The sequence below is a fragment of the Carlito syrichta genome, unplaced genomic scaffold, assembly GCF_000164805.1.
Source record: "Carlito syrichta isolate Samal-C Ts95f unplaced genomic scaffold, Tarsius_syrichta-2.0.1 Scaffold306592, whole genome shotgun sequence".
Taxonomy (NCBI): domain Eukaryota; kingdom Metazoa; phylum Chordata; class Mammalia; order Primates; family Tarsiidae; genus Carlito; species Carlito syrichta.
In genome coordinates, this window is record NW_007250688.1 from 258,791 (window position 1) to 282,126 (window position 23,336).

General features: G+C 39.4%; 1 protein-coding gene across 2 annotated transcripts in view; it reads left to right on the top strand.

Moving 5' to 3' along the window:
- The window catches only part of CEP162 (centrosomal protein 162), a 91,295-nt gene that overhangs the window by 67,049 nt on the left and 910 nt on the right, over positions 1-23,336 (top strand). For both annotated transcript variants that reach the window (XM_008063109.1, XM_008063110.1), the window contains 2 exons: positions 1,501-1,599; positions 22,666-22,800. In XM_008063109.1, coding sequence (XP_008061300.1) covers positions 1,501-1,599; positions 22,666-22,800 — 234 coding nt within the window. The remainder of the gene's footprint in view (positions 1-1,500; positions 1,600-22,665; positions 22,801-23,336) is intronic.

Here is a 23,336-nt window from a genome sequence, read left to right on the forward strand (position 1 = left end):
GGGCAACAGAGTGAGACCTCTTCTCTGTAAAAAAAAAAAAAAAAAAAATTAGCAGGGTGCAGTGGCATTTGCCTGTAGTCCCAGCTACTTGGGAGATTGAGACAGAAGGATTGCCTGAGCCCAGGAGGTCCAGACGGTGGTGATCCTTGATTGTGCCCCTGCACTTCAGCCTGGGTAACAGAGTGAGACTCCAACTCAAAAAAAACAACTATTATCCTGCCTGATCACAAAGTATAAAGATAATACTGTTCACTTTTTACCTGATGCTTAGACTTTATGAGGCTTTTTTTTCAGAGCAAACTAAAAAGCCGAGATAAAGAGGTTTATTTTAAAGGGAATTTTCCAGTCATGAATTGACATTCTTTATTTTCCCCTTTTATTGGAATGTAATAATTTACACATGTATGCGGTACAGGTGTTTGATACATGCATAGAATGTGTGATGATCAAGACATGGTACTTGGATCTATTACCTAGAGTGTTTGTCGTTTTTATGTGTTATCATTTCAAGTCCTCTCTTCTAGTTACTTTTAAGTTTAAATAGGCCGGGCTCGGTGGCTCAGCCTGTAATCCTGCGCCTTGGAAGGCTGAGGTGAGTGGATTGCCTGAGCCCGCAGGTTCGACCCCCGCCTGGGCAACTTGGCGAGACCTCATCTCTACAATAAATCAAAAAAAATTAGCTGAGTGTGGTAGCACACGCCTGTAGTTTCAGCTACTTGGAAGGCGGAGGCAGAAGGATCTCCGGAGCCCAGCAGGTCGAGGCTGCGGTGGCCGGGAGCGGCCACTGCACTCCAGTCTGGGTGACAGAGTGAGAATCCAAATCAAAAAAAAAAAGTATAAATAATATTGTTGCTAAATATAACCACCCTAGTCTACTCTCAAACATTAGAACTTATTCCTTTTATCTAACTGTATGCTTGTACTCACAATCAGCCCCTCATCTCCCCTTCCCAGTCTCTGGTATCTGTCATTCTATTTTCTATGTCCATGAGATCAACTTTTTTAGCTCCTACACGTGAGTGAGAACATGCGTTATTTCTCTTTCTGTGCTTGGCTCATTTCACTTAACATAATGACCTCCAGTTCCATCCACTTGCTGCAAATGACATTATTTCATTCTTTTTTTATCACTGAATAATATTCCATTGTGTGTACATACCATATTTTCTTTATCCTTTTGTCTGTTGATGATACTTAGGTTGATTCCATAGCTTTGTTATTATGAATAATATCACAATAAACATGTGCATGCAGGTATGTCTTTGATATACTGATTTATTTTCCTTTGGCGAGACACCCAATAATGGGATTACTGGATCATATGATAGTCCACTTTTAGTTTTTTGAAAAATCTCCATATTGTTTTCCATAGTGGTTGTACTAAATTTACATTTCCTACCAACAGTATATGAGTTCCTTTTTATGAGTTGGTTTTCTTATATTTTTAAAATATTGTTCAAGGAGAAGCTTTATTATTCACTACTTATAATAATTTTCTAGGTACTTATAAAACATTTTCAAAGTCAAATTAATGAGCTGCAAAGTAAACAAGAATCCCTTGTAGTTTTTCAAGTTCGAGAAGAAATCCTACAGAAAGAGGTAAGAAATAATATATTGGGCAAAATAAGCTTTTCTTAGGCTTTTTACCATATTTACGTATAAATTTTTTAACTTAAATGTACAAATTGACATAACCTGAAAGTATCTTTCACATGTCAAGAAATATTAGTAACTTGTTATATAAAGTGTGCTTTCCCCAGATCAAGTTCAAATATTAAGTCATTAAATTGTTTAAATGTTTTATTTGCTGTTGGAATTTTGGGGGGCATTGGGGAAAATGGTCTGGGAGATGTTTGGGTTTGGGGTTTGGTATTTTTAGGAAGTAAATTTAAATAGTGAAAGCCTTTTCTGTGTTAAGTCTTCTCAGGGAGAAAAATAATTTTTTCCTTATTAACCCTCATGAGTTCTTAGTTGACATAGATTCTGTAACAAAAGACAGATTAATAAGAGAAAAAAAGTTCATTTACACGTGCAGCACATAACACAGGAAAAACCTCAACACAAAGTAACTCAGAACAGTGGCTTAGAACTCTTCAAGTTGGAAGTTTTGGACAGATTTGGGTTAGAAGTTGTAAGAAATGATACTGGCAAAAAGAGAAAAACTGTAGACTAGAACAGATACAAAAGAACTAATATAAGTACAGAGTTCTCTATCTTATTGAATCTTAATCCTGAGATTAGGTCAGCTCAGCTAAATAGTTGTATCTCATTGTAGATGGGCGCCCATCAAAGTTAGACTTCTTTATGGTGACTTAGTAAGAGGTATTTCTGCGGAAACAAAAGAACAAAGGTTAATGGTTGGAGTGGTCTATGCACCAGTTTCTGAATCCTAAAGGCAGCCACTCAAGAAGACTTACAGATTTATAGATGGGCTCAAAGTGTCTTTTACAGTGTCTCTGGTGCTAGGTGTGTGGTCCCATGGCAGCAGAGGTTTTCATTCAGCTTCAGGAAAAGTGCAGTTTTAATTTTTAGTGACTCCAAGCAAGAAAGATGGAGAAAAATTGGAAATATAATTTGGAGAATGATAGCCGTTTATTGGAAGAAATTAGAAGAATGAAGGATCTAGACCAGATTATAGGTCAATAACAAAACCTTAGAGCTAACGAACAGGACTAAAATCTAATATCTACAAGGGTGTTTTATAGTTTTCTACTAAGCCATGGATTTTTTCTGTCTACAGTCACCCTCATAACTGTCAAAGATTACCACAGTAAGACCGATCTGTTTGCAAAAATAAGTCTAGTCTCATTAAACTTGGCTTATGTACATAAGTGATTGATCATTGCTGGAACTTTTAATAAGGAATCTCAGATTGGACCTTTAAAAACTTCTTCAGAGCCGGGCTCGGTGGCTCAGCCTGTAATCCCAGCACTTTGGGAGGCTGAGGTGAGTGGATTGCCTGAGCCGGCGGGTTCGAGACCCACCTGGGCAACTTGGCGAGACCTCATCTCTACAATAAATCAGAAAATCAGCCGGGCGTGGTAGCGTGCGCCTGTAGTTCCGGCTACTCAGAAGGCTGAGGTGGAAGGATGGCCGGAGCCCAGCAGGTCAAGGCTGCGGTGGCCGACTCAAAATAAATAAATAAATAAAAGCCTCCTCAGGGTAGGAAAGCATGCCAAGGGCTTGCCATCAGATTTTATCTACAGTACCTGTTAATGTGGGCGAATTCCTCTCTTTTCCAAACGTCCCCAAAATATCCTGAGGTTCTTGGGCTTGCCAGGAAGTGACATTCCTTACCCACCTGTAAGAAAACCATATATACTAGGTACCGCCAGTTTTTTCCAAGGGGCTTTATTAGCTTAATAAAGTCAATGTTTAAAAAAAACAGTTTTTTAAAACCGTCTGGTCATAGCTGGTTCTATGCACATTCTCAAATATGACGTTCCAGTCAAAGCCTTGGTAATGTAACTAATATTTCCAGTTGTGTCCTGTTAAAAAGAACATTTTTATTGAAGCTATATTGCAGTGAAAATAAGAAACTCTGTAATAGTTTCTGGAGGGATAGGTAGGGAGGAAAAGATAAATAATTTACCAAATTGCTGTAAGCTATAGATAGCTTAAGAGAAAGGAAAAAAAGTTTTCTTAGATCTGAAGAACAAAGTATGTAAGAACCAGCAGTGTTTCAAATAAAAAGACCATAGAAAGATTCTTCATCAGTTAATTCAGTTCCATGTAATTATTTCTTGTTCTGCTTGATATTGAGTTTTATGAGCTAATCAGTATTAGAGCTCTGGAAATTCTTACCCAGCCCAGTGTATGATCTTAAAGTTATCAGAAGCCTGTACTTGTCAGAGTCCTTTCCATGAATCTCCTTGAAGATGAAACACTTGTTTTTATAGTTGTTTGCAAAAGCTTTCAGGAAAGTACCAAAGTAAAATAATTAACGATCTGTGAGTAACAGAAGACTTAAAAATAGCCGTGGTTGAACATCTGATAAGAGCTCATAACAAGGCAATTCACATGGAAATTTGGTTATTTCTGTGACATTCTACATTTATAATTCTAGTTAATATCTTAAAATGTTATCTATCACAGAAATAACTAGAAGTATACTGATAATATCATACTAAGATATATCAGATTTCTAGGGATTTTATACAACTACTGAAACATAACATATCCACACAAGTATAGCTCAAAGAATATTAAACATTATCTTTATTTGGCAACGATTCTCTTTCAACTTAACATATAAAATAAGCCTAATTAGTTTACTCTTTTTATAAGGAGAGAGAATAGATTCCTTTGAGGTATTCCAGGGGCCCTCTGGAATATCCCAGTATTAATTTGAGGTGAAAAGAACTTCATTTAGAGTTTGATTTTGGGAAATTGTCAAAAATACCAAAAGGTTTAAAACATTTGATTAAATAGGATCACAGGTTACTGTGAAACAAGTCTTGGTTACCAATGTGACAAAAGATTCTAAAGGCAGATAAAGAAAGTTACATGGTGGGAAAACTCAATTTTCCTGAGTAATCAAAGACCTAATAGAGACCACATAAAACGTAGGAAATTATTTCAAGAAAACATAAAATATATGTTTTCGAAGCAGATTACTTAAAAGGTAAAGAATATCTTTTGCAGTCTCTTATCAAGAGACCAGTGCTCCAAGAAAGCTCTGTTGTTTTAATAGAGAAAACCATCTTCTAGTTTTGTACCACTGTACTTGTAATATTCAGGCTTATTTTTAAAACCTTTATAATAAGTTAATTCAATTTTAGCCAGATTGGGCACATGAAACATTCGTTCTCAAACTTGTCATCAAGTTTCCATTCGGTTTTTGTCTTTCGTTCTCCTTTTTCATTCTAACCCAACCTGCCATTCTATTTTAGTACAGAATTAATTATTACTCTGTTTCTCTGAACAAAAACTCACACCTCAATTTTCCTTACCAAAACTACACTTTATTTTCCTTGTATATTTTGCATACGGTTGTTTCCCCTATCTCTAGTAGTTTTAAATTGTCTATTTTAGAATTTTTAATCCTTGGTAACCTTAATTTCTTGTGAAAACTACAAAGTAAGCAGTTGTGATCTATCATACACCAACATTCTGTAGATTAGCACTGTTTCAATAATTTCTAGAAGCATGTTTTTTAGTAGTAGTTTTTTAATGTAGCAAAAAAAAATGTGATTAACAGTTTCAAACATCTTTTGTTTCTCTGTAAAATTCAAGAGACCAAAGTAGATAGAATTATGTTCAACAGCTAATGTTTCAGTATATGTGGAAATGCTCTAGATATGCAGTGAATATTTAATAACTTAGCAAAACTCTAATGATGTAAGTTACCAAAGAGATTTGGGGAAATATTTTTTTTTCCCAAACTTATGATAAAATATGATCATTATCAAAAAGTTCATTTGTAAGTTTCATCCCACTAATATTTAGTTTATTCACTTTTTCTTAAAAATTATGTTTTAATTGCTCATGAGAATGTAATGAGTCTCTAAACAGCTAGCCATCATCTTACAGTATTTTCCTACTTTACAGTATATGCATGTTAGGCAAACATCACAAAAGCAAGAACCTAAAAGTCAAATACATGTTTTTCTTTTCCTGCCGGAATAGGATATGGCACTTCAACTCGCACAATTGAACTCTTACTCTTATCATCTTAAACCTCTAGTCGAGAAACTTATTTGACTAGTAAATACAGGTAGAATAAAAGTTTTGTGGTTCATTATATTCATGTTGACAACTCTGAAGACATGCCTATTTTCATTAAAACAACCATATTAAACTAATCTTATATACCAGAGATTTACCTTAGCCATGTGAACTTGAAAAGTATGTGGATTTGGCTCTATACTTCTGACAGTTTTAGGAATTCTTAATTTATTTAAGTGCTTCTTTTTCTTTAAGCCAATTAAATAGCGCTCTTTTACAAATTACTTTTGGCAATACCTTCCAAAGGTAAAAAAACTTTCAAATATACATACATACATACATATACATAAAAATAGATGCAAACAGAGATTATGTAGCTTTAATTTTAAAATTTTAGCCATGAGATAGGTACAATAAAACTCACTAGAAGTTGGATACAAATTGTTTTTAGCAGCTGAAGTAAGTTTACCTGTTCAGATGACCCAACTTTTTACCAATATTTGTAAAGAAAACTTTTAAGCCGGGCTCAGTGGCTCAGCCTGTAATCCTGCGCCTTGGGAGGCCAAGGTGAGTGAATTGCCTGAGCCCGTGGGTTCGAGACCCGCCTGGGCAACTTGGTGAGACCTCATCTCTACAATAAATCAAAAAATTAGCTGGGCATGGTAGTGCACGCCTGTAGTTCCAGCTACTTGGAAGGCTGAGGCGGAAGGATCCTGGAGCCCAGCAGGTTGAGGCTGCGGTGGCCGGCAGCGGCCACTGCACTCCAATCTGGGCTACAGAGTGAGATTCCAACTCAAAAAAAAAAAAAAAAAAAGAAGACTTTTAAAATTTTTCATTTGCCCTTTGTAGGTAATCTTACGGTGGCTGTGGGACTAATTTGGGGGTAAAGAAGTTTAGCAGTTTGTTTTTTAAAAAACCCTCTCCTTCCTTTCCTCTCCCTCTTTAGTCTCAAGTAGGTGTAGGGGTTGTTGTTTAAGTTCCAACATAGTAAGATTTACACTTCCAAGAAATTGAGATCTGTTTTCTCCAAGGAGTTTTAAGGTACGTTTGCCTATTATGAGAGATCTGAGGGGGTTTTTTGTTTTCTGGGTTTTTTCAAAGCTTTTCTTTCCCTGAAATTTTACAGTCTAAGGAATTTTTTTGCAGTGAGGGCCCAAAATAGAAGACCTGGGACTCTTGGAGTTTCATTTTAGAGCCCTTGGAGCTGAGAGCAAAGCCACCCTGACTGCAAGTTCCCTGAGACGATGTGCGATTTATTTCCTAGTTGTAAGTGTTTACACAAGTAACCTCCATACCCGGAGCCTGAAAATCAGGCTGGAGTGATTTCTGCAAATCTTTCAGGGAAAGGGAAGTTAAAGTAGACAGCTGGGCATTTAAAGGATTTCCTGGAGAAATCTGAGAAGTTCTAGGAATTAAAAGAATTTGTTCCGAGGATGAGACAATTTTAAGGAGGGCGGCTTAAGCCAAGGGCCCAGAGATCCAGAATATCTTCTGGAGAATGAGAGTGAGAAAGTTGGGGAAGAATTTATAGCAGGTGTGGATTTTAACTCTGGTCTTTGGCTTTCTTTTTTCTTTTAAAGACAGGGTTTTACTTAGTCACCCAAGCTGGAGTGTGGTGATATGATTATAGCTCACTGCAGCCTTGAACTCCTGGACTCAAGCGACTCTTCGGCCTCAGCCTCTTGATTAACCAGGATCACAGGTGTGCACCACCACACCTGGTTATGGGCTTTTAAAATATATATATATTTTTAAATAAGATATATATATATTCTTATTGAGGGAGTCTCTGAGACTAGACTTGACACTTTTTTGTAGCCTCTCTCAAATGTTCTTACCACAGGTAGCAATGGAGTGTTTAGGATGAGAGCTTTATTTAAAAAATCCTTTTTAGATATAAAAGTCTAAATCTTTAAAGTGTGCCCCTTTTCATGAGCCTCTAGACGAGTAAGCCTTTTGTAGCTTAACCATGGATGCGAGAGCCTAGACCACAAAGAACTTGATTGCTGTAAACTATAAGAACACTGTGAAAGCCCTCCTGTTAGTCTGTCTTTCTTTAAGGCAGTCCCAGCTAAGAACGCATGAGGGCTGGGAAACTTCCCCTTCTGGAAGTTTGTCTCAGTGAGGGGTCCTGTCCATAGGGAGCCTTTGGCATCCGCCTCCACCTTCACTGCTTGGCTGATCCAAGGAAAATTCCGTGCCAGCAGCGCCTGCCCGGTGTCACGGGTGAGCAGGCCTGTGCCTGAGGTGTTCCGTCTTCGGCGGGAGACTCGAAATACCACCGGAGGGGTCCGGAAAGTCCCATCTGGGTGGCCGAAACTGTCCGGAAGGAAAAGTTTCTCAGCCCTCATGCGTTCTTAGTTGGGGCGGACTGCTGTAACAAAGACAAATTAACAGGAGAAAAGCAGTTTTACTAAAGCATTCGGCATGTATCATGCTGGAGAAATCTCATTGAAAAGTAACTCAGAGCAGTGGCGTAGAAATCTGGTTAATGCAGAGTCTTCGACAAAGAACAATAAATTTGCAGATAAGTGACGGGACTTAGGAAAGCAGTTTTAGGCTTCCCATGGTGGGAAACTGTGGGAAGGAAGGCAAATATATGGGAGGAAACTCCTGGAGTAAGGTTGGTTTGCAGATTCCTGCGGTGCCATCTCTGAGCTGTTAAGCATCTGAAACCCTCTTTGCCAAAGGAGAATTTAGGCAGAAAAAGAGAATAGAGACCCTTTCCTCCACATGCTGCTGCTTATTAATGCCTTTAACTCAGAAATAATTTTTATGTCAAAGAGGCATATTTTAGAGTGACATATTCCAGTTTCTTTCAATACTGATACTATTTAGTTTTATTAAGAAATAGGCAAAGCAATCATGACAGTCATGCTGGATCACCAGTGACAATATTATTATAACAAATTAATCTTGGCCAGACACAATGGCTCATGCCTGTAATCACAGCACTTTGAGAGGCTGAGGCAGGAGGATTGCTGGAGCCCAGGAGTTCAAGACTAGCTTGGACAACATAGCGAGACCACGTCTCTGCAAAAAAAAATTGCACCGGGCTCGGTGGCTCAGCCTGTAATCCCGCGCCTTTGGGAGGCTGAGGTGAGAGATTGACTGAGCCCGTGGGTTCGAGACCCACCTGGGCAGCGAGACCTCATCTCTACAATAAATCAAAAAATCAGCCGGGCGTGGTAGCACATGCTTGTAATTCCAGCTACACGGAAGGCTGAGGCAGAAGGATCGCCGGAGCCCAGCAGGTCGAGGCTGCAGTGGCCGGGAGCAGACACTGCACTCCAGTCTGGGCGACAGAGTGAGACTCCAGTTCAAAAAAAAAAAAAATTGAAAAATTAGCCAGACGTGGTGGCACATGCCTGTAGTTCCAGCTACACAGGAGGCTGAGGCAGGAGGATCCCTTGAGCCCAGGAGGTCAAAACTACAGTGAGCCGTGATCATGCCACTACAGTCCAGCCTGGGCAACAAAGTGAGACCCCAACTCAAAAGAAAAAACAAATCTTTCTGAAGCCACTATTTTTATTAATCTAAGATCCTTTTGATTCTAAAAAGTGTGAAAAATCAGAAAAACTGTATATTCTATTCTTTAAATTATGTATACCAGGCCGGGCTTGATGGCTCAGTCTGTAATCCCAGCACTTTGGGAGGCCAAGGCAAGTGGATTGCCTGAGCCTGCGGGTTTGAGACCAGCCCAGGCAACCTGGCAAGACCTCGTCTCTACAATAAAATAAAAAATAGCTGGGTGTGATAGCAAGCATCTGTAGTTCAGGCTACACAGAAGGTTGACGCAGGGTGGCCGTGTGTATGCGTGCCACTGCACTCCCACCTGGGCAAAGGAGTGTGACTCCAACTCAAATAAATAAAGAAATAAATAAAGCGTGTGTACCAATTTTTATTATTCAGTGATTTATTAAATCACAAGCAAAACATAGATCTAGTTGTATTATGAAAAGCTCATTGTAAAACCACTGTATAATTACGCAGTTTAAAAATTGACATGATTTTTAAGCCTAGTTACTGGAAAACTAGGTAAAACACTAAGTCTCTTGAATAAAGGTAATGACACTGTGCCTTTTCATTGGAATACCTGCCTTTTAATGTGGAATTCATTTATAATAGCTGGACTCTGTGTAGTGTGCTATGTAATAGCGATTTTAACAAGGCTCATTTATTCCTACTACTGATGCCCTTCTGAGGACTCTCTGAATCCTGTATATTCTGAGGCATTCTCACTCAGGTTGGTGGGCATCAGGAACTATTCAGGTTGTTTCCATTGGCTTCAGAAATACCTGCAGGCAATAAACTGGACAGCTGTAGAGCTCACCTTGCTTATTCCCCTTCTCTCTGAAAGTGCTGGGCTCCGTGCTGTTGTCCAGTGTCTAAAAGCAGGTGTCTCATGTGTTTTACCTTGTTTTCTGATTGTTCAAGGAAGGAGGGCAAATCTGTCCCTTTTACTCCACCTAACCACAAATGAAAGCACTCAATTACATTTTTTTTTTTTTTTGAAAGCAGGATTTATTGAGAGGACAGAAAAGTTCCCACAGTGGGAGAGGACCTGAAGGAGTTGCCCGCTCCATTACATTTTAAAGCCATGATGAATTTTTGATTGTGTTTTTTAAATAATTGTATAGAGCCATAGGAAATTAAGTAGTGATTTCAAAGTGTCCCCAATGTTATTGGCAAGTGAACCATCTCCCACTTAGCCTGTTAATCATGGAAATCTGAATGGCTTTTTCTGTACTCTGCATTTCGTCTATGCCTTTGTTACGTAGAATATCTGCAAACCACTTGTCTTTATAATTGCACCTGCTGCAATAGGGTGAAACTCCTAGTAAGCATCTCATGTGTCTTCATTCAAGTGATGCTAACTCAGGTACGTCTTCCTCAAATCTTTTGTGTTTTAGTGTTCGTCCTTCATTTTTCATCTTATTATTCTACTTCTAATTGACTGCAGAAATCTTCAGTTCATTTATTTCCTCCCATTCTTAAATTTTAGAGAAAGAACTTGAATCTTTATTCAGATACCCTAAAGACAACTGAGGGGATGGATGCTGTTACTGCTTATTTTCATGTTTTACATTACTATATGCATTTTGCTCGTCATAGGTTATTTTTCACTAGCGGAACTTTATTTTGTTTTTTAATCTGAATAAGTATTTTATACAAGACTTAAAAGCAATTTAAGACTGGCCTCTAATATGAGCCCAGGGACTGTTGTGGCCCACGCATAATAATGATCAAGTTTTAGGCCAGGCACAGTGGCTCAAGCCTGTAATCCCAGCACTTTGGGAGGTCGAGAGGAGAGGATTGCCTGAGCCTAGGGGTTTAAGACCAGCCTGGGCAACTTGACAAGACCTCATCTCTATAATAAATTAAAAAATTAGCTGGGCATGGTGGTGGGCACCTGTGGCTCAGGTACTTGGAAGGCTGAGGTGGAAGGATCACCTAAGCCCAGCAGGTAGAGGCTGTGGTGGCCGTTGAGCATGCCACTGTACTCCAGCCTGGGCACCAGGGTGAGACTCCCACTCAAAGAATAATAATTATTATTATCATCAAGTTCTTATTGTAACTTAAATATTCCACAGCTGCTGCTATTTTGTGAACAAATAGTAGAATGATGTGAAGTTTATGATAAGATCTGGGTTTAAATTCTTGACTTGCCACCGTAAGGCTTACTAGCATGTTCAAGCAAACATTTAGAGTTACAGAACCACTGTAGGCCACACTTAGTAAGTTGGATACGGTCCAGAAAATACTACTGAGGTAGCATGAGGCATTTCTCTTCGGTGCAAGCAGTTCTTACAGCAATTCGCACAGCTGTCAGAAGCTGTCTCGGTGACAGCACAGGGAACAAGACTCATGCCAGGCAGGTGGAGGAGCCACACTGGCTCAGATGCTTCATGCTCCACTAGCACCAGTATTTCTCATACTAACCAATGCACTGTGCTTCTGGCAAGGACATGCCCAGTTCCAAGAGTCACCATCCTCAGGAGCACTCAAAGCTGTATCTTACCATTAAGTACCATTAAATACCATTAAGTATTTCAGTTTATACAAAGTCCTCCAAGCCTAGCTAGCCTAGCCGATTCCACCAAGTAGTGTGCCCAGTACACAGCTGGCAGCCATCTTTGTCAAGGAGAGAACAGAAGTAGAAAGTTAGCCGAACCCACGGTCTGGTTCTCATGCAGAAGGAAAAAGTTATGTTTACATTTTACCCACAGCCATTTCCTAATGTCTTTAAACTCTCTCAGCCTGTTTTTTCAGTCATCGAATTGAATAAGACTTTCCTAGCATTTTTTATTCATTTATTTAATCAATACTTAGTGAACAGATCTCAGTTCCTATGTAGGTTTTTGGGATATAGCAGTGAATGAAACACCTGAGTCCTTGCCATCAAGGAACATTCTATCCAGTGAGACAGAAGAATAAGCAGAGATATATAGACTATAATGTCCCCTGGCTAACTTCCTTTGCATCAGAACTTTGTCACATGCTGCTATGGTTTGAGTGTCCCCAACAAAACTTGTGTTGAGATCCAGTTACCATGTAATGGTATTAAGAGGTGGACCTTTAAAGAGTAATCAGGTCATGAAGGCTCTGCCCTCATGAATGCCCTCATGACATTACTGCAGGAGTGAGTTAGTCATCGAGAGAGTGGACTTCTGATAAAAGAATGAGTTCGCCCCGTTTCATCTCTGTCTCATACACCATCTTGCCCTTCTACCATGGGCTAATACAAGTCCAGTGCCGTGCTCTTGGACTTTCCAGCTGCCGGAACTGTGAGCCAAATAATCCTCTGTTCATTATAAGTTACCCAGTCTGTGGTATTCTGTTATAGCTGCAGAAAAGAGACTGACGTGTTCCTACCCCTGAAGCAATCAGCTGCCAGAGGCCACGGGACAGCTTCAATGGGCTTAAACAGATCAGAATTTACCCCAGTATCACATGCACACCTGAACAGTACCAGGGCCTTGCCAGCAAGAAGGAGTGACTATTTAAGAGGAATTGCCCAGGATCTCCTTCAGCTAGCATTATTGGCACCTAGACCCTCTGGATTCAATGCCTCCAGTAAAGTGACCAGGAAGACTCATCATGCATAGTTGCAAAGCATGAAGGCAGGTGAGAGAACTGAAAAGTATGTAGATGAAGCACAACAAGCACGTTTAAAGTAATGAGAATAGCAGTAATTTTGTGGTTCAGTTTAAACTGAAATTTATAGTTCGTAGTATTATCTGCTCTCTAGTGAGTAAGAGGACAGAATGCAAATTATCTTCTCTGGTCCTGGGCTGTGCACAGATTGTTTGAACCTCTCCCATCTGTAAGTAGTCAGTGATGTCTGTTACCTCCAGGAAGAAAGCATGTTCATCCACCTTTAGTGACATCATCTGGGTGAATCAGTCTTTTTTAATAGTAAAATAAACTATTAAAAAGATTTCAGGTCAGGCTCGATGGCTCAGCCTGTAATCTCAGCACTTTGGGAGGCTGAGGCAAGTGGCCCGCGGGTTCGAGACCAGCCCAGGCAACTTGGCAAGCCCTCATCTCTACAATAAATAAAAAAGTAGCTGGGCATGGTAGTGCGCATCTGTAGTTCAGGCTACTTGGAAGGCTGAGGTGGAAGAATCGCTGGAGCCCAGCAGATCGACGCTGGGGTGGCCATGAGTGTGCCACTGCACTCCAGCCTGGGCAACAGAGTAAGACTCCCAATTCAAAAAAAAAGATTTCATATTAGGTAGTATTAAAAATTAGAAGGTATAAAGACACCTGTAATCTCACTACCCAGCATTAAGATTTTGCTGCATATGCTTCCAGATTTTTTCTATTCATTCATATGTAGAAAAATGCAAATATATGGGTGCGATGTTCATGTGTGTACATATGCAAATACATGTTTGTTAGAGTATGTGTACATGCATATGATTTTTAAAGCATTTCTATTATAGTAGTATGTATAAATGTCTTTTCATGTCAGTAACTTTTTTTCTGACCAATACAAGGCCATAAAACACTTTAAATCAGATCATCTCCTATTATAATTTATTGCTGTTAATATCTTTTGTTTTTTTCTAAAATTAGGAGTTACTGATACGATTATTTAATCAAGCAATAATTATTTAGATTTGTGCATACTCTCAACATGTATTCACCACTCTTCTTTTATGTCTTCCTTCTGGGAAGTTTTTTTATTTTTTATTTTATAGATGTGGGGTACAATTCAGGGTTAGGTGTATAAGTGGTCATTGTACAGGTAAAGTTTGGGCCTCCCCTTGGTCCCTGCTTCACCTGGTTTGAGATTGGGTACCCTTATTGATGTTGTATGCCCCCCACCCCCCACTACTGCCAATCTCTTTCTTATAGTATTATGATAAATGTTTGGTGTCCACTTATGAGCGAACACATGTAGTACTCAGATCTTTGTTGCTGTGATAGATCACTGAGTATTAGACTCTAAGTCCATCCAAGTTGCTGCAAAGTCCATAATTTTGTTTTTCTCTATGACTGCGTAATACTCCATTGTGTATATGTACTACATTTTCTTTACCCAGTCCACTTTCAGGGGGTAGCATGATTGGTTCCATGTTTTTGCTATTGTGAATAATGCCATAGTAAACATGTATGTGCAGGTATCTTTTTCATAGAGTGATTTGAGTTCCTCTGGGTTCCCCAGAAGGGGATTGCTGGGTAACATGGGAGGTCCATTTTTAGATCTTTAGAAAGCGCCATACTGTACTCCGCAGAGTTTGTACTAGTTTGCCAACAGTGTAGAAGTGTTCCGTTTTCCTTGCATCCTCTCCAGCATCTGCTGTTTTTTGGGTTATTGATGATGCCATCCTAGCTGAAGTTAGATGGTATCTCAGTGTGGTTTTAGTCTGCATTTCCTTGATGACTGGTGAGGCTGAGCATTTTTCCATGTATCTGTTGACTGCTTGTGTGTCTCCTTTTTGAGAAGTATCTATTCATGTCTTTTGCCCACTTTTTAATGCAGCTGTTTGTTTGTTTCCTTTTGGCACGTTTGAGTTCCTTGTGGATCCTGAAAGTTAGGCCTTTGTCAGACATACAGTGGGCAAATATTTTTTGCATTCTGTGGGCTGCCTCCCCACTCTCTTGGTAGTTTCTTTTGCTTTTCAGTTTGATGAGGTCCTCCTTGTCTATCTTATCTCATATGGCACAGCTTTCAGGGTTTTTATCAGGAATTGGTTGCCTATTCCAGTTTCTGTAAGGGTGTCTCCTTTGTTTTCTAAGATTCTTATAGTCTGAGGTTTTACATTTAGGTCTTTGGTCCATTTGGAGTGGATTTTTGGGTATAGTGATAGGTACGTGTCCTGTTTAAGTCTTCTCCCATGTGATCAGCCAGTATTCCCAGCACCATTTACTGAATGAATAGGTTCTTCTCTCCCCAGTGGTTGTTGTGGAGGCTTTGTCGAAGATAAGTTGGTTTAGAAATTGAGATTTTGCTTCTGGAATCTCTGTCCTGTCTCATTGGTCTGTATGCCTTACTTGAACCAATACCAAGCTGTTTTTATTAAATTAAAGTCTGGATGTGTGATACCTGCTGCTTTGTTTCTTTTGCTGAGAATTGTTTTGGTTATTCAAGGTCGTTTATGATTCCATTTGAATTTCTGTGTTGTCGTTTCCAGATTTGAGAAGAATTATGTTGATAATTTAATGGATATTATGTTGAATCTGTAGATTGCCTTGGGTAGGATGGCTATCTTAACAATGTTGATTCTTCCAATTCATGAACATGGAATATTTTTCCATTTGTTTGTGTCTTCTTTGATTTGTCTGGTTAGTGTCTTGTAGTTTTCATTGTAAAAGTTTTTTTTATTTCTCTGGATAGGGAGATGTCGAGGTATTTCATTTTTCTTTTTTTGTAGCTATTATGAATAGGATTGTTCTTTTTATTTGGTTCTCTACCTGTTTGTTGTTGGTGTATAAGAATGCAATTGTCTTTCGCACATTGATTTTGTACCCCAAGATTTTGCCAAAGCTATTTCAGTACAAGGAGGTTTTTGACAGATTATCTTAGGTTTTCAAGGTATAGGATCATATTGTCAGCAAAGAGAGATAACTTCCTCTTTTCCGATTTGAATACCTCTGATTTCCTTCTCTTGTCTGATTCTCCAAGCTAGGACTTCCAACACTGTATTGAGCAGGAGGGGTAAGATTTGGCAGCCTTGGCTTCCCGGTTTTCAGGGGAAATTCTTCCAATTTCTGTTCATTTAGCAATATGTTGACTGTGAGTCTATTGTACATGGCTCTTACTGTATTGAGGTATGTTCCCTCTGTGCCTAGGTGTTCAAGATTTTTTATCAAGAAGGATTGATTTTGTCAAATGCTTTTTCTGCATCTAATGATATAATCATGTGGTTCTTGTTTTTGCATCTGTTAATGTATTTAATTACATTTATGGTCTTGTGGATGTTCAACCAACCCCACATCCCAGGGATGAAGCTACTTGGTCATGGTGGATAATTTTTTAGATATGGTGTTGGATCCGATTTGCTAGAATCTTGCTGACTATTTTTGCATCTATGTTTATCAGGGATATTGGCCTGTAGTGCTCTTTTTTGTTGAATCTCTACCTGGTTTGGGTATCAGTGTGATGTTAGCTTCATAAAATGATTTGGGGAGAGTTCCATCTTTCTTGTTTGCCTGGAATACTTTCATTAGGATTGGTATCAGCTTCTCCTTGTGTGTTTTGTAGAATTCTGCTGGAAAGCCATCTGGTCCAGGACCCTTTTTGTAGGTAGGTGTCTTAAGATGGAGTCAGTTTCCTTGGTCTGTTTATTTTTGTTCCAACCTTGGGAGGTGGTATGATGTCAGAAAGTCCTTCATTGTATATAGGGTTTGGGGTTTGTTTCCATACAACTGTGTATAGTAATCTCTGATAATCTTTGTATTTCCGTGGGGTCAGTGTGACTTGATCTTTTGTGCTTCTGATTGAGTTTACTTGGGCTTTTTCTTGGACAGTCTGGCTAGAGGTTCATCAATCTTGATTATTCTTTCAAAGAACCAGCGTTTTGTTTCATTGATTTTGTTTTTTCTGTGATATTTGTGTCCTCTATGTTCCTTATTTGGGCTTTTACTTGGGTGATCCGGTTTCTTCTGCTGAAGTCAGGGTTTTGGTGGTCTGGCCTTTCCAGGTCCCTTAGGTGATTTGTGCAGCTGTTAACTCGTGAACTTTCTGTTTTCTTGTGTGTGTGCATAGAGATCTGAATTCCCCTCTTAGTACTGTTTCACGGCATTGCAGAAGTTTGGGTAAGATATTTCTTTGTTTTCATTTGTTTCCAGGAATTTTTAAATTTCTGTTTTTATTTCTGTGTTGACCCAGGAGTTGTTCAGCATTGTGCTGTTTGATGTCCATGTCTTTGTGTGTTTTGGAGGAATCTTGTTGGCAGTGATATTTATTTTTATTCCACTGTGGTCTGAGGAGGTACATGGCAGTGTTTCGATTTTATCCTTGATTTGTAGCCAAGGATATGGATGATCTTGGAGCACATTCCATGTGGTGATGAGTGGGATGCATGGTCTGTGGTTGTTGGGTGGAGTGTTCTGTGGGTGTCCATTGAGTCCATGTGGTCAAGCATCAAGTTGAGGTTCCAGGTCTCCTTGTGGAACTTTTGCCTCAGTGGCTATCTAGGGTTGTTAGTGGAGTGTTTATGTCCCCGGTTTAGTTTATTTAGTAGCTGCTTTATATAAGCTAGTCTGCTGTGCTGGGTGTGTATATGTTTAGGACGGATATTTCTTGTTGATGAATTGAACCTTATTGATCATTATGTAGTGTCCTTCCACGTCTTTTTAAATTTTTGATAACTTGAAGGTTGTTTTATCTGATATTAAGATTGCAGCTCCTGCCTTTTTTGGTGTTCCGTTCACCTGATAGTTTGTTTCCCATCCTCTAACTTTGAGTCTGTGGGTGTCCTTTCTAGTGAGATCTGTTTCCTGGAGGCAGCATATTGTGGGGTTGTATTTTTTTTTTATGCAGTTGACTGTTATATGTCTTTTCAGTGGTGCATTTAGTCCTTTCATGTTCAGGCTGATTATTGACATGTGAGAGTTTATCCCTGTCATGAGGATCTTATAAAGTTTTTTTCTTTAGGGGGTTGTTTGTTTTAACTTTTGTATCAATACATGTATGTGTTTTGATTTTTGCATTTGTGATGCATGCTGTGTTCTCTGTTTTCCTGCATTCTTGTGTGTTGTGTGTCTTTTATTTTCTTCCTTTTGCACTTAATACCTTCTTAAGTGTCTTTGGTAGAGCTGGTCTGGATGCAGCATAAACTCTTAGGGATTGTATGTCTGGGAAGGAGTTTAATTCTCCATCACTGATGAAGCTTAACTTAGCTGGGTAGGAAATTCTTGGTTGGAATTGTTTATCTTTGAGAAGTTTAAAGACGACTCCATTCTCTACTAGCCGGTAGTGTTTCTATAGATAATTCTGCTGCTATTCCAGTTGGCCTTCCTTGGTAGGTTAGTCTGACCTTTCTCTCTTGCTGACTTTCGGATTTTTTCTTTTATAGTAATACCTACTTTGTATAAGCTAATTACTGTGTGTCTAGGGGTTGGTCTTATCTGATGTCTTGCAGGGGTTCTCTGAATTTCTTGTGTTTGGATGGTCATGTCTCTGATGAGATGAGATGAGGGAAGTTTTCTCGGATGGCCTCACAGAATGTTTGTTCCAGGGTGTTCACTCTCTCCTTTTCTGCTTCAGGGATACTGGTCAAGCTTAAGTTCAGCCTCTTAATATAATTGCACATCTCTTGAAGTCTTGTTTCATCTTTTTAGGCTTCCTTTCAATGTTTCTAACAGATTGAGTTCCATATTTTAGTCTTTAAGCTATGAGATTCTTTCTTCTGCTTGGTTCATTCTGCTTCCCATGCTTGTTAGTTTATTATTTATTTCATTGCCAGTATTCTTTATGGCCAGCATCTCTGTAATTAATTATTTCATGTGTTTGTCTTGCCTTTCTTGGTTCTTATTTATCTTCTCCAGCCATTCTTTGTTCTCTGCATTTATGGTCTGAGACCAGTCAATCCGGGTGCTCTTTGTTGTTTGAGTTACGAAGTCTGTATTCCAGCACTATCCTTCTAGGGCTCTCGGGATAACTTGTGTTTTTTTCATTGAATTCTCTCTATTTGTGGTGGATTTTTCTTTTCTCTTTTGTTGCTCAGTAAGAGAGGGAATAGTTTTCACTTCTGATTGCTCAGTTCCCTATTCTTCCCTAGATAGAGCTTCCGTATTCTGTTTTGAAGTTGGGTTGGGGGTGGGGAGCTGTGCTGTCCTTTTGCAGTTTTGAGATTTCAAAAAGGTGTATGGGGAGGGGTGCTAAGATTCACAAGCTGCCTGCAGATTACAGTGTTCGCTGACTGGAGTGTGGGCTCTCCAGGACCCACTTCTCACCACCTCACAATATGTCCATGCAGTGGAAACATATGTATGTCCCCTAGGTACAGAATAGCATAAGGGAAAGGAAAAGAACTAAGAAAGAGAGAAGAGAAGGGAAGGGAAAGAAGTAGAGAAGGAAAAACAAACTAACAGACAAACAAATGAGTAAAAAAGAAGAAAAAGAAACTAAAACCAGCAATATGAGGACACTTTCACAATCATATATATCCTTATGTGGAAAAAGAATAAAACCATACGAGATACACACACACCCAGCAAAATATATCGAGAGAAAAGAGAAAAATAAAAGAAAAATTTAAAGAAGCTTTTAAAGTAATAATGAAAGAAAACAAAGCAAAACAAAAAACCTTTTGTAATCCTTGTGTGCCCTCTTGTGGCAATTAAGAAACTTTGGATTCCTTGTTGGCATGACCCAAGCACCCCTGCTTTTGGCTCGTTGCAGAGGGGAGGGGGCTCCAACCTCTAGATCTGTCCCCCTGCTCACTGTACATGCTGTCGGGGGAGGCTACGAATCACCTCCAACTGATCTGCTTGGGTTCAGTCCTCTCTGTATGTGGCAGTCAGGACACTCCCTGCCTGGGTCACACATCTCACAAATTGCTGAGGGAAGGAAGCTGAATCAGTTTAAAACTCAGCCTCAACCGTGCACTGTGGGCTGGATTCTTCGTCTCCAGTTGTACCACTGTCCTGCAAATGTTCCAGTGCGGGGTATGGGGCAACTGAATCTCCTCACTGGGCCTCTCCCTCTGGGGATACTGCACCCAGGGTGTACTCTCTGGGTTGACAGTGATCAACCTCCAAGAGGTGCTGAGTTCACCCCTCAGCCTCAGGGAGTAGCTCTGCTGTTCACATGGGCAGACCAACCATCTGTGTCCCCCTGGGTTTCAGGACAAAGGCAGGGGTGGCATCTTTGCATCTCTCCCGCTGGAGCTTGGGGACTAGTTCCTCCAATGTGTTTTCTCTGCCAGTGTTGGATCTGGTGCCAGAGGCCTGGCAAGTGGCCCCATGCAGCAGCTGTTTTTTGCCACTTTCTTTTGAGTAGGGTTGCAGAAATGGTGCCTCCCCTCTGAGCTGTGGATCACGCAGGAACCCCAGTGCCGCACTGGGGCAGCCACCTCAGCAGGAGAGCTTGTCAAGCTGCTTGTTCCTGTGTCCCCACTCAGACACTCCCACACTCACTTGCCCACACATGTGATACATATTGGTCTCTATGCACACTCATTTATCCGGAGATTCACACGCTGCAACCAATTCTGTCGCCGTCCTGGGATCGCCCCTTAGTATCAATCCCTCGTAGTACTTCTGTTACACCATTTTGTAGTAGAGGCATAATAGTAGTAATAATTGCTTATTAAGCATTTAGTCTATACTAGGAACGGTGCTAAGTGCTTTACTTGCTATTAGGTGCTATTACTGTTCCCTTTTTATAAATGGAGGAATTGATGCTAAGAAAAATGAAATAACTTGCCTGCGATTACCGACCACCATCAGAGCCTAGGGCCTCTGACTCCAGGTCCCAGGCTCTTGCTAACAGATTTCACCAATCCCCTACTGTTGGCATGCCGTTTGTTTCCAGTTTTTTCTATAACATGCACGTAGCAGGAGACATTTTTGCTCATGCAACTTTGCTTATTAAGTATTCAGTTATCTTTACAGGACAGCTCATTAAAATGCAAGGAATTTTAAAATATAACTTTGATTTTAATTATAATTTTAAAGGTCCTTTTGGATAGGTGCAAATAAAAGGAAAATTACTGTTGTCTAAAACCAAATTTCTAAGTTTATGTAATTTACCAATGAATGTTTAATCACTGAAAGGTGATTACCTTAATTTATAAATAGCTCTTAAACACCTACTCTGCTGTGTACAGCTCTAGGTGCTAGCAACAGTGAAGAGAACAAAAGAGATAACACCCTCTGCACTAGCAGAGCTTACGTGTCATTTGAAGAATCGGGCAGCAAACAGATACAAGGCTTAATGAGACGAATCAAATGAGGCAGCGTCTGTGTTGTGCTTAACACAGTGCCCAGGACATCATAATGGCATGTCTCCCTCCTCCTGTCCTCCAAGCCCCACTCAAACAGGCTGCCTTGGGAATTCCATGTCCGGCCTCACTTCCAGGCAGGCGTTCCCACCTGTCTTTCCACTGCTCACTGGCTGACTCTCCACCGTGTTCCTATAGAAGAGTTCACTCACTTGACTGCTTCCTTCGTGAGACCAGAACTTCTTAGTTGATATACCAGGCGTGGGTTACAAGTGTATCACAAGATAGCAGTGACTGGTAATGTGTAATGAAAAAAAACTGAAAAGCATTTTCAGCCATCAAAAAGTCTACAGAAATTGAAATGATATTTGACTATTCTTTGTATGACTAGATCCCTAATCAACTTTCTTTGTTAAGTCATCATCATTTTTTAAACATAATTTTTAGTAATTACACATAGGATTTTTATACCCAGCACCTGCCACCAGAGCATGTTCTATGAGGTCTCTCCTGGAGCTTTTTGCAAACCATCCTAATTACAGTCTGCATAGTTCTTCAGTCATTTAATTATGGTATCATCAGGGAAGTTCCACATTTTAAATATTTAGATTGCCTTTGGTTTAATTTGCTTTTATTTTCACTAGTTTTCAAACTAATTTAGATAAGGTATGGGATTTTTTTTAGTATTATTAGGTAATGGTTTTCATATAAAACATAATTTGTTAATTTTATCCATTTCTATTTGCTTTTTTACGATTGGTAGCAATGAGCAAAGTCTGATTCTTGGTGGAACTTCTTTTTGTGATTATATAGAGTAAAGAAAACATAATTAATTGTTCCCCCAGGCCCGCTATGAAAGCTCCTTCGGATCCCTCCGTTCTGCTCTCAATTTCAAGGCCCTTCAAATTCCCTCACGTTGAATATTTTTAAAAATCACCATTTTCTTTGTGGGCTGTGGTAGGAAAGTAGAAACCCTGCATCAGACTGTGACCCCCCCCCCCAAGGACAGGGACTGTGTCCCTCATCTCTGCGCCCAGGTCCTAAGACAGCCACCAACACAGAAAGGGCTCAGTACTTCACTATCGCTACTTTATATGCATACATTTATTTCTGGAATGAATTACTACAAATTATAAGGTGATAAGGGCCATAAGAGAATGACAAATAGAAATATAGGGAGTTGGTAAAAGAACAATGTTTATGGAATTCTTTCTGTGCTTTAGACACTGTATTCTGTTGTGTGCTTTAAATGTATTTTTTTTTAATCCTAAAAGTAATCACCTTATTAACAGACACCTTGTAGCAAAGCTGAATGCATAAAGTGCCTGACTTTATTTTGAGCCCATCACCAGACTGGCATACATAGCAGGGAGAAGGTGGTGGGTCCATTGATCTGGAACCTCTTAGAATGTGAGTCACCTCGGAGCCAAGGTGAACCTTTGCTTCCTGCACATAGAAAATGAAAGCTATTAATTACTCACAATCCAAGATGCCTCTTATCTAGAGAAGTTTTATACAAATGTACTCGACTTTCAAGATTACCTATTAAAAAAGAATTATTTCCTTATGATCATAGTGTTTTACATTTTAATTTTAGATTTCAAAACTCTTAGAAGAATTGAGGCAAGCCAAAGAAAACCATACACCAGAGATGAAACACTTTATGGACTTAGAAAAGAAGATCAAGCAGATGGAAATGAGACATGCACAACGAGAACAGGAACTTCAACAGGTAACATAGCAAATCGCAGATTTACACATTTGTCTAGTTCTTTGACGTGTCTTCAATTTGCTGTTGTTGTGTCGTTCCTAGCAAAAGTTACTTCCTGCAGTGTTTCCATTGAATTTTGACCTTGTTAATTTAAAAAATTCATTACTTTCAAGAAAAAATAAGACTTTAAATCTCAAATGCTTGAAGATTGGTTGGCTTTATATCTGGAAAAAAGAAAAAATGTTGTATCATGTTCTTAATTACTGATGAGTGCCTAAGAAGTTAAACATCTTAGTCCAGGAACAAGGCTTGGGAAGAGTGTTTCATGTTCAAGTCACTTCAATAAATATTTACAAGAAATAAATTTATCTTAAAATATGGTAATTTAAAATATTATTTACCTAGCACTAGTAATATGAGTACCACACTTAATTACAAATAGATACATCAACAGAAATTAAAAATAGGCGATGTAAGGACGTGATGTATTTTTAGGCACTTGCTTTGGTGCTGAAATTTAGCTTTGTGTTGATTACTTGAGCTGCCATAACAAAATA